At 47.9% G+C, this 11,307-nt stretch overlaps 1 protein-coding gene across 4 annotated transcripts in view; it reads right to left on the bottom strand.

Moving 5' to 3' along the window:
- Nucleotides 1-344: 344 nt before the first annotated feature.
- Nucleotides 345-11,307, bottom strand: part of NEXMIF (neurite extension and migration factor) — a 154,730-nt gene continuing 143,767 nt past the window's right edge. For 3 of the 4 annotated variants that reach the window (XM_033072499.2, XM_033072500.2, XM_033072501.2), the window contains exon 4: nucleotides 3,080-7,501. In XM_033072499.2, the coding sequence (XP_032928390.1) occupies nucleotides 3,210-7,501 (4,292 nt within the window). In that variant the 3' untranslated portion in view covers nucleotides 3,080-3,209. Of the gene's footprint in view, nucleotides 2,438-3,079; nucleotides 7,502-11,307 lie in introns of those variants that run through there. The other variant, XM_033072498.2, reaches the window with a different exon arrangement.

Genomic DNA, 11,307 nt, shown 5'->3' with positions numbered 1-11,307 from the left:
AGCCAGAGCTGGGGTGGGACGCTGCCAGGGGCACCAGGGACCACTCTCATCCAGAGCAACTCACTCCAGGCAACGCCAGCATTAATTCAATGAAAAAATGAATTTAGAGGATGTTTTTTATAATTACAGTAATTTCACGATTACAAGCCACACCTGACTATAAGCCGCCCCTCCGGGGTGTCGGCAACGTTTCGTTCTTTGTCCATATCTAAGCTGCACTGGATTGTAAGCCGCACTTTTGTTCACAGCCAGGATCCGCGTGCAACTTTCACAAAGTTGCCAGTTAGTAACAGAATCGTGGGATCGCGGGGTTTACTGGCTCAGCTCAGGGCTGTGCATGCTCAGCTCGGTGCTGCCCCGCCACCGGGGCCAGGCGGGCTCGGATCGGCTCAGGGCTGCTGCGGGCTCGCACTTCCGGGCTGGGAATATTCATAACTTCGTCCATACATTGGCTGCTCCTGAGTGTAAGCCGCACTTCCGGGTCGGGACCAAAATTTTAGTCAAAAGGATGTGGCTTATATTTGTGAAATTACTTTTTTTTTTTTTTTTCAGAGTTCGTCCTTTCATCTGTTAAATAAAACACACTGCCACTACCGAGCTGTTCTCTCTGGGATCACAGAGCTGAGCTAAGCTGCACCCCAAGATCTGTAAGAGCTGAAAACACGATTCTAAACTAACACTCTGCATCTCCACTTTGATTTTAAGTGATGGCTCTGCTTTTCTGCTAAATTAACTTAAACCAATTCTGCTGCTTTGCCTGGCGCATGGGTGGAAAAAACTGACTTGGGAGGAAACCTGAGCCCAGTCCTGCCCTCTGTGTGACACCACATCTATGCCTGTGGCCAGATCAGCAATGTGATCTGTCCACTGCTAGAAAGGCTCCTCTTCCTCACCGCCTGCTATTGCACAAGGTGTCCAAGCCTCGCATCCCTCTGCTCCCAGTCGCTCCCAGGGCTCTTGCATATCAAGGTTTTTCATGAGAAATCAGCAGCAAAACGCACAGGCTCTCAGTTGCACAAGGAAAATAGATCTTTGTTGGGTTTGTTATTCTCGTGGAGGGCGAGGGTGTGGTGAGGAGGGTTACAAATAAGGCCTTTTGAGAATACATTTAGCATTCAATACTTAGCGCTGTCTTAATAAAAAGTCCAGTCATGATCCGGCCCTGATCGGTGAGATCACAAATAGCTCCGTTGGTTGTATTTGTTTCATGGACTGAATCAAAGAAAAAGTTCAGAGTTGTGTTTTAAATGAATGACTCTGCTTCTGAAAGTTCAAACTATATTGGCATCGCAAGGTTAGACATGGAGGAAACACCAAAGCTATGATGGGAGAGCGCTTCTGACAGGCTCTGCATCGAAAATGTTTAAGAAACTATTCAAAGGAAAAGTAAATAGCACTCAATGTATGAAATGTATTAGTTCTGTTTTTATACCTATTTCAGAATTTATCCCAGGTTCTTATAAAATATATAAAACTGAGATACAAAGAATTAGCAATGTAACTTTGCATTTCAAATGATCTTCAGCTACAGGTTTTGCTTTAAGAAAACAGACACTTGAAAAGCAGCTGTTCTGTAGTCTCTAGATGCAGACACTTGAGTTCCTGGCAAACTTACCATCAGTGGTTTTCTGAACTCCTCCACCATTGCAACTCTCTCCTATACTGAAACTCATCATTTCACCATTAAGTTTTTCTGCTCATGGTTTCAAAGAGAGGACGTTACCATTTCCCAGCATCGGTTTCAAAGTTCTTTTTTTTTCTTTTTTTTTTCCCCCTTTTATTTTTCCTTTTTCTCTTTTTTTTTTTCCTTTTTTTTTTTCCCTTTATGAGCTTTAAACCACAGGGTGAATCCATGAAATGAGGTAAGTAAATTTGGCACACTTTTAGTCATGTCCATAAAACTTTTGGTAAGTTGTATCAGTGAACAATATCGTTTTTCATCATGAGTTACAGGTGCTTTCGAAGGGGGGTGGTTAGTACTTAACAACTGGAATGTTTCTAGTAAAACCAAAAGGCATAGCTGCAGAAAACACTCACAACCCAATGTTGATAGAGAAGTAAAAATATATACAATACAGTCACTTGTTCATAGTTTGGCACAATTTTTTGTTGTTGTGGGTAATAGTGCATAAACTACTGTACAACAGTATGACTTTTAAAACAGTCTTTCACAGAGAATACCAGATTAGGTTTGCTTTCAAATAATAAAATTCCCACAATTTCAAACTCTTCATTTCAGCACTTACATTTCAACAGACCACAAGGCAGATTTCGAAAAGGAACCCATGGGGGGAAAAAAAGAAAAAACAACCGGAAAAAAAAATGGTGAGAAAAGAACCAAACATCAACCGTCTTTCTAGAAAAGGGAGTCTCTTCTTCAAATACAGGAAAACCCAAAAATGCTGTTTCTGCTTTAAGAAGAATGGAGTCTGATTCCCTGCAGGAAAAAATCAAACATTTGATGCCATCTCAGTTAGCTCGTCTGGAGTCACCACGACGGAGCGAACGCGCTAAAGGCGGGCGGGTAGAGAAGATGCAGCTTTAGATGATGCAGGTTAGGAGACACAACAGCAGAGGGGGCCAGAAAGCACTCAAAAATTGCCACGTGAAGCTCAATTAGGAACGAGTTCTCATTTGCAAAGTAAAGAGCCTTTAAGTTTTGAGATCTTGGCTTTTGGATGCAGAACCTCTTTTTTTTTTTTTTTGTGGTTAATTTTTTACAAAATGTTCCAAAAAAAAAAAAAAAAGTCTTTCCTCATCAAAATCATTAAAAAGAGCATGTAATCATGTCGGTTTCTTTTTGTTTTTGTTTTTTTTTAATTTTTTTTTTGTTTTTCCCCCAATAAATAAGTAATTAAAAACTGAAGAAGCCAAACAGCAGAAAAGAGTAGCCTTGTTAGTTTTTTTAACCCCAGCCAAGCCAGAAAATTGGTCATTCTTTTAGGTAGCTTGCAAGTCATAAGTATTTCCATGCATTTAAAAATAATAATTAAAAAACCCAAACAAACAAACAAACAAACAAACAAAAAAAAAGAAACCAACCCCCAAACCAAAAACCAACCAAAACTGTAAAAGGGGAATGTCTTTTTTTTTTCTTTTTTTTTTTTTTTTTCATGCAAACTTTTGCTTTCAGGAAGGAAAAACTGAGGAACAGCAGGCCTAGCAGGTGGGAGGGAGGTTAGGGGCATTCCAGCCAGTTTGGTGCAGCATTACCTCAGTTTCTCAAAAGCAGCTGTCACGGGTGGGTCCTTGTGGGGCTGTTCGCGGTCCGTCCGCTTGATTTTACAGTTCTCATCCCTCAGCGATTTCGAACTGGATTTATGACGGTACAGTTTTTTATGGGTAGGTCCATTATTGCCTAAAGTGCTCAGGTTACTATAGTTTTTATCAAAAAAGGGAGCGTGAATGTCCGTGGTGAACCCGGTGGAGCAGTTGGGGCGTCCGGGGTCGCAGGTCACGGCTTTGCTGTTTTTGCTTGAGCCCTTGTTGTTCGACTTGTGGTTCTTCGCCGCCCCCGGCGAGCCGCCGTTCGCCTTCTTCTTCGACTCCTGGGACGTCCCTGCCAAAATTTTAAGAGTTTTCAGTTTCAGGCTGTTGGACTCTGGTGACCGGAATATGTCTGGAACGCTGTTGTGGCCGACGGGCCCCCACAAGGGCTCGATGGAGGCCATCATAAACCTCTGGACATCGGCCATTCCCGACGCGATGTTGGACAGGATGTTGGAAGGCTCCTCGAACTCCCTCTGGTCGTCATCCAGGAGGCTGCTGGTGTTGCCCAGGCTGGCTTCTGACCAGCCCGTGCCCCCCTCTTTTCCCAGTGCCCACTCTCCAGAGAGCCCGTTGTGCTTGCCCAGCTTCACCCCTGCCGGGCTGCAGTGCTGAGTGCCCTCGGCCACGCCCTTGGTGGCCACGGTGGCCACGGTGCCCAGCTGAGTGACCGCCCTGCCGCCGATGGCCGGAGCCTTCTCGCCGTTGACTCCTGCTGCATTTTTCCCTTTCCTGGTGGATTTGGGTGCCTGCCTGGAGTTTTTCCCTTGTGGCTTATCGGTTCCTTTGTTGGTTTTGGGTGATTTTTTCCGGGTGGCTTTCTGGGAAGAGCTTTGGTTTGTACCCACATTCTTGCTGGATGAACTTTTCCTCTTCGATTTTGACACTTTGCTATTGGTGCTAATTTGACCAGATGGCTCATTAAATGTTGACAAGCATGGACTCTTTTCGAGAAGGCTGACAGAATCTTCATCATTGAACATATGGAACTGGAACTGGTGATTATTTAAAGCAAACCCATTATCTGCCTGATCCTCGGTCTGCAGGACCCCACAGTTCCACTTGACCTTCTCGGAGCTGTTGAGGGAGGCCTGGGGGCTCTCCTGAAAGCCCTTCAGGGTGCCCAGAGGCTTGGCATCGGAGCCAGCTATCTGTGGGGACAGGTTGGGAGTGTCTGGAGGGGACATCTCCGAAAGCGACGACTGGCGGAACCTATCAGGCGTGAAGTTGGAAATGTCTAAAAGGTCCGTGGACTCCTTCAAAGGGGTGATTTCATCTATGCTCTGCTGGATCACTAGCTTGGGACTGCAGTGGGCCAAGAAATCATCATTAATATCATCCTCGCCGTCCTTTTCACATGACTTTAAACTTAAAGAACTGTAATTGCTAGAACTAACTGACAATGAACCCACTGAATCAAAACTAATGAGCCTGCCATCATCCGTACTGAGTGTACCTCGTTGGAAATGAAAGCGCCCCTCTCCATTATTGAAATGACATGACTGATAAGAATCATCAGACTGCACTTGTTGGCTATCCGGCATGTAATTTTTTTGGTATAGCAATTTGCCGCTATTCAGATTGACTTGAGTGTATCCAGAGGCGGGGAGGCCGTCCGTGCCCGGGCCAAACTCGCTCGGCATTCCGGCCGCCTCCGACGCGTCCCCGGGGAAGTCCTGGCGCTCGCTGCCCTTGCTGGCCGGCCACACGCTGCTGAAGCCGCCCTGCTCCATCTCCAAGTGGCCGGGCGACTGCTGCAGCTCCGACTCGGAGGGCGGGGAGAGCACGCAGCTCTGCGCCGGCTGCAGGGACGGGAAGGGCTTTTCTGGCGGGACAATGCTGGGGAGAGGGTGCTGCTGCTGCTGCTGCTGCTGCTGCTCGGAGGGGTGCTGGGCGAAGTACGGGATACCGGTGTTGTTCGACAGATCCGAAGCATCTAACAACGTCTGCAGATACCCTCCGGGGATCAGGGGTACATTGGTGGTGATATTAGCAGATGGCAGAGGCTTGTCTGAAGAGGAGGTGGATGGTAGGAAAGGAGAATTTTTAGCAACCTTATCCTCGTGGCACTCTGGGAGATGGGAGCTGTCTGAAGCACAGGGACTGTTTTCGTCCTTCAGACGCGCTGCAGAGTCCTGGTTTTCCAGTGCTGGGGAGTCCTCTGCCGTACTGGTGGCAGCTTTGATCTTCTTGCACTTCAACCTGGCTTCACTTTTGAATTTGATTCTGCGGAGCACTTTGCGCTCCGTCCCCTTGTGCTCCCGCTCCTGCGGTTTGCATTTCACGGCGATGCCCGCGATGTCGTGGACGTGCAATCCGTTGGCACAGCTGGGGGTGGCGATGGCTAACGCCGGCAGCCCTTTCAGGCCCACGTCCTCCTTACTGCTGCAAGGCTGCTTGTGATCAGAGGAGCAAGAGCCCAGCTTGTTCACTGATTGCTCGATGGCTTTAATTCTTTGAATCCGGTGCCTGTTTGCTAGCTTGCATTTTCGCTTCCGTGGGTGAGGGAGGAACGAAGCATCTGAGCCGTTAAGATAGAAATTCTGCTTGTGGTAGAGAGACGATCTGAGCAAATCCAGTCGGCTCTGCTGCCTCTCCTGCCAGAAGCCCTTCAGTGGGGCCAGCTTCTTATATTTGCTGAGCAGCTCCTCGTTCAGAGTAACAGTTGTCTCGTTGGCATCCACTTTGCTGAGCTTCACCAGCATATGCTTCTCCCCTTTAAACCTGTTAATGATGATGTACTTGATGATCACGGGGGGCTCCTTGCGAGAGACTTTTCGCCGTTTCTTGGGGCACCACTCGTCATCGTCCTCCTCCTTGGGCCCATCTGGGAGCCACTCCTTCTTGTCCAGGATCTTCTCGTTCTCGATGGAGTCCACATCGTACAGGTAATCGTCGCTGTACCGCACTTTCCTCTTCGCCCGCAGCCCGTAGTTCTGCTGGATGAAGGAGCCGGAGTGGTCCCGGGCCAGGTACCGGCTGCAGTCCTTGATATCCCGCAGCACGTCGTAGGAGGACTCTGTGCAAGTGCTGTCATCGCTGAACTCCCCAGAGTCCTCCGTGGAATTCACCGAGTCCAAGAAGTGGCTCCTCTTGGAGCTCACGTACTGCACCATCTCTGTGCTGTTGCAAGATTTGTTTAAGGCAGCTTTCTCCTCCTCCTCGCCGTCCTCTTCCTCGCCGTCCTCCTCCTCCTCCCCCCAGATGATGCCTTCCTCGGATTTGAATTGAGCAGGGTCGGTGGCACCGCTGGGCCCCCTTTTCAGGGTGCTCCTGCTGTCCCTTTTGGTGCAGTTGCTGAACACGCTGGGGAAGAAGTTGAACTGGGCGTCCTCTTGTAGGGTGGTGGTCTTCTCCCGCACATTGTCCTGGAAAGATTCGTATCTAATCTTTAGGGAGCAGACATCACTTCCCAAGGTGGAATCGTCATCGTCGAACATGTAATTGTCCACATCTTCCTCAGAAAACAGATTTACAGAAAGCTCATTTTTGGAGCAGAGGTCAAGCAGCTCAATTTTACTTTCACTAATGAAAGATTCAAAATAGCCCCATTCCTGGTTGGGATTTGTTAGTAAAGGTTCCTCACCATTGCATTTGTCTAATAGTAATCCCTCGTAATAATTTTTCTGAGTGGGGTCCTCTGAATCACTGTCAGATTTTTCTGCATCTCTTTTGTCCGCTGCCCTCGATTTATGCATAGGGAAGCTTAAAAGCTGGTCTGAAAGCAGTTGATCCCCATATCTCATGGTTTCTCCTGTGCTCATGCAGTGAATCCCTATATCAGAGACCGAACAGGTGTCATAATCCCTATTTATATCCCCCACTTTCAAGCTTATTCCCGGCTCCGCATCAATGCCGTCCTTGGATTCAATAAAGCAGCCCAGACAGGTCCGGCTGGGCTGCATCAGGCAGTCTCCCGTCAGCGCCGACATCCCCCCGGGCTCCATCATGGTGAACGGAGCCTTCTCGCAGTCGCCCGGCAGCGACCAGGAGCTCATGCCCTTGGTCACGCAGGACGTCAGGGAGATGGCGTGGGCGGAGGAGTCGTCCGAGGCGTGCTCGGGGACATCCGTGAGGCGCAGCGGGGACGGGGGGCTCAGCAGGCAGGGCTTCTTGGCCGTGGGGGCGCGGTGGCACGCGGGGCCCTCCTTGGGAGCCGCGCTCAGCGCCGGGAACGGCGCCGCGGCCTCGGCGGCGCTGCAGGGCCTCTCATCGCCGTCCAGGGCGTGCGACTCTGGGGGATGGAGCAAAGCAAGAACATGAGAGAGGGGTTACTGTGGTGCTGTGTCTCTTGTTAATGGTATCTTCTGTTATTGCCCAAGTTAATGGTTTAGTCCAAAATTATAGCATCCCACCCGCCTTGTCCATCTGTCCTGAATTCCCTGTCAATGCTGCTTTGTGCCAGCCCCCTGCCTGGAATTCCCCTTTGGAAATCCCCTTAAACTCGACGTCTTGTTAGTCAATGTGACTCAGTTTTCCCCCCTACCTCCCTCATTGGACAATGCCATTGTGAACCCTGCCCTTTACCCCTTGTCAGAATTTCTCCTGTTTATTAATAAGCTGTACCTTCCCCTTGAAAATCCCCCATATTGAAATTGTTGCACCTTCGCCATCTTTGTCTTTTTTGTCTTATTCCCCAAAGTAATAAATCCTTCTTTATCCTATGCAAAAGACCTCCCCCTCCTCCTTGCCTCCTTCCAACATAATCTGACAGCCAAAAGGCCACGGAGCCATAGTTCAAACCACATCTAAGGTGTTCCTGGAGTGTGACCCACTCTGGGCACGGGACCACAGTGGCAAAGTGAGTGCTGCTCCTTGTAAATCTCAGGCTCGCCAGCCCCTCTCCCCTTCTCCCCAGGGCTTGGTGGTGACTTTTCCCAAGCCCTTCCCAGTAATCCTGCCCTCCTGGATGCAGTTAATGTGTGGAAGGCAGAGGTAAACACCCCGCAGCCAGCTGGAAGAGGTACAAGAGCACGTTTAAAACACGCAACCCATCCGCTCTTCCTTCCTCATATCCATACGGTTACCTGGAAACTGCCTCTCAAACCTCACAAATGTTATTAAAAAAACAAAACAAGCCTAATAAAAATGTTCTCGTTAACAGTGAGAAAATTAACAGGAAAATAAGATTCTTAAAGACACAAAGCACCCCACCCCCCTGCGGGGTCTGAGCTTGCACACACCTGAGCTGCTTTACTGCTCCGGAGTCAGGAAGTGATGGCTGATTTTAAAAACCCAGCGGTCTTTTTGTCACTGTCCACGCCAAGGGAAGGCAGAAGATAACACAGAGTTTAAAGCAATTATTGTCAGAATTATTGTGGGGTTTGCCATTCTTCCCTAATCGCTAAAAATGCCTTTTTAGTCATGTAAGGATTTTTTTAACCTAAGGATTTTTTTAGTTTTACCTCGTTGCGCTTCCTTTATGGCAGAATAAAGTTATGAATGTACTTTTATCTGACTCCTGGCTCAACGGACGGTATGACCCTTGAAATTTAAATACGATGTCTTTTCATCCATGAACACGCTCTGATATCTCTGTATTAAAAAATATATATATATATATATTCCAATGAGTGCATTCATCCCAGCCAGAGCTCTGCCAGCTCGGAGCCTCGTGCTTTTGTCATGGCTCAGGCCTTTTCATTTTTGGTGGCTCCATTGAAGAGGAAGGCAGAGGGGTGAGAGCTTTCCAAGGAGGGACAAGTGTATTAAAACACAACTGGAGCACCAGAATGTGGCCTTAAATGGGGCATGCAAAGGGATTTATTTGGCTGCTGTGACCCTCCACAAGTGCTGTTATTCCAAACTGAGAGGAAAGAGAGTCTCCTGCAGCCTTGGCAGCCTGGCAGGGGAGGTTTGTGCTGGCACAGGCACCACCAGCACGATGGAAAACCCCCCAGGTGGGGGAGGATGGAATAGAACAGGATAGCATGGAAGGAGTGGGGTGCCTGCCTGTGCCAAGCAAGGAGGTCAAAACCCCCCTAATTTCATCCCAAAACCTCCCATTAGTTTTGTGCTCCAGGGGCGTTAAGGATGGAGCCATCAGTGAAGTCTGAACAAAGCACAAACTGCAGCTGGAGCCTCACAGCGCTCCCAGGACTTTAAACCTTTTCCCAAAGACTCCCTAACTCCAGCCAGAAGTGCAGTGCAATCCCTTCCATCTTCTCCAACATGAACGACTTGGAAAAGGCCAGACTGGCTTGCTTGAAAAAGGTTAAAAAAAAGGAAATAAATAAAAAAGCTGATTTATGAGTCCCTCCCACCAGTCTCCAGATCAGAAATGCAGAGGTGGTATCTTTTTCCTTAAGCACCAAAACAAATTAACCAGTGCAGTTCCACTTCAGAAGTAAAATAAAATAAAAATCAGCTTGGAGCTGACAGGAAGCATGGAAAATTTGAGGATAAAAGAAGAATGTCTGTGAATGCTGTAAGACTCAAAGAAGGGGGAGGCAGAAAGCTGAAATTCAATCTCAAAAGCTGCATTCAATAGGCAAAGCTGCTATTATATAAAATAAACTGTCTCTGGGCGTTTCTTTAGGTTTATACTTGTGTGAGTGAACTTAACTCTTGAAAAATACAAATGCCAAAACCTGATTTTCTGGGGTTCCCTATCAGCCTAAAATCAGGTTCGTGTTCAGCTGATGCTCCAAGGGAACACAACTCACACAGAAAACGCTGGAGAAGCAAAACCACTTTTCCCAGTTTCACTCAGCATCCACTCAACAGCACATGGGCAAGGGGAGGTGGCAGCTCCAGAGCTTTGTGCTGGCTCCTGGCCTTGGACTCAGCAGCAGCTCCCACACACCAGTGCTCAAACTGAAAGTTTAAACTGACAGAGGGGAGGCTGGGATGGGATATGGGGAAGGAATTCCTGGCTCTAAGGGTGGCACAGGGTGCCCAGAGAAGCTGTGGCTGCTCCTGGATCCCTGGGAGTGTCCAAGGTTGGAGCTTGGAGCAACCTGGGATAGTGGAAGGTGTCCCTGCCCATGGCAGAGGGTGGCACTGGATGAGCTTTAAGGTCTCTTCTAACCTAAAGCACTCTACAGTGTTCTGTCTAATTAAAGCACTTTTTAAGCCCTGTTTAATTGAATTCCATGGAAGTGGTATGATTTTCTAAAAATCTCCTCCTTACTGATCAGGGCAGCACTGATTTTGTTGTTCACTGGACCAGACAAAGGGACCATGGCTACAAAATCCCTTTGCAGCTTCACCCTGGGTAGGCAGGAAGGAGATGGGCTGACAGGGACAGACACCTCCCAAATGACATCCCAGGGGCAAGTGTGAGCCTGTGCCTCACCTGCCCCCAGCCCCAGCTGTGGGGTCCTCATGGGCACCCACGAGGCTGGAGTTGCTCCAAGGTTTTGGTAAAGAACAAGAATATTTCTCTCTACCACCTTGTTTAGAGCTGACAGAAAGATCTGAACATATGTCAGAGGACCAAGTCCTTGATATCTAACGGGTTCAAATTTATATATAAATAAAATCCATCTATCTATCTAAAGATTTATGGGCCAATACAAAATGTAAAAAGCCATGAAATTAAACATAAAACACATTGAAGAATGAAAGCATCAGGCTCTGCCTCCCCTCTGCATTTACTGTGGCCAGAGATTACAGTCCAAATGACCTCAGAAAATGCTCAGAGGCTTATTTATTTCAATCAGGGTTTCAGACAGCTGAGCACTGCTACTCCTAATTAGTTATTCTGAAAGCAAATAGAGAATCGATGAAATAGATACAGACAATTTTGGGAGGCTGCTGCAAGGGGCTGATCCTTCCCCACCCATGTTGGTGGCTCCCAGGAACACGACCTGTCTGTGCAGAAAAGGGATTACAGGACAGGAATCCCATGTGCTGGGTGATGGTACACAGGCAAGAACAAGCTCACAAATCCAACATTTCCTTCCCACGAATCCTGGTTTCTTTCTCCTACCCAATCTCTGTCCCATCTGTAGGGACTAAGTATCCTTCAGCCAAATTTTGCTAATATTGGCTAATGGGATCAAAATGCTAAGAGAGGGAAAATTTCCCAACAGATAG

The sequence above is a fragment of the Catharus ustulatus genome, chromosome 14 (assembly GCF_009819885.2).
Source record: "Catharus ustulatus isolate bCatUst1 chromosome 14, bCatUst1.pri.v2, whole genome shotgun sequence".
Lineage (NCBI taxonomy): Eukaryota > Metazoa > Chordata > Aves > Passeriformes > Turdidae > Catharus > Catharus ustulatus.
Note: the sequence above shows the minus strand (reverse complement) of the source record. Positions and strands in the feature narration are given on the sequence as shown.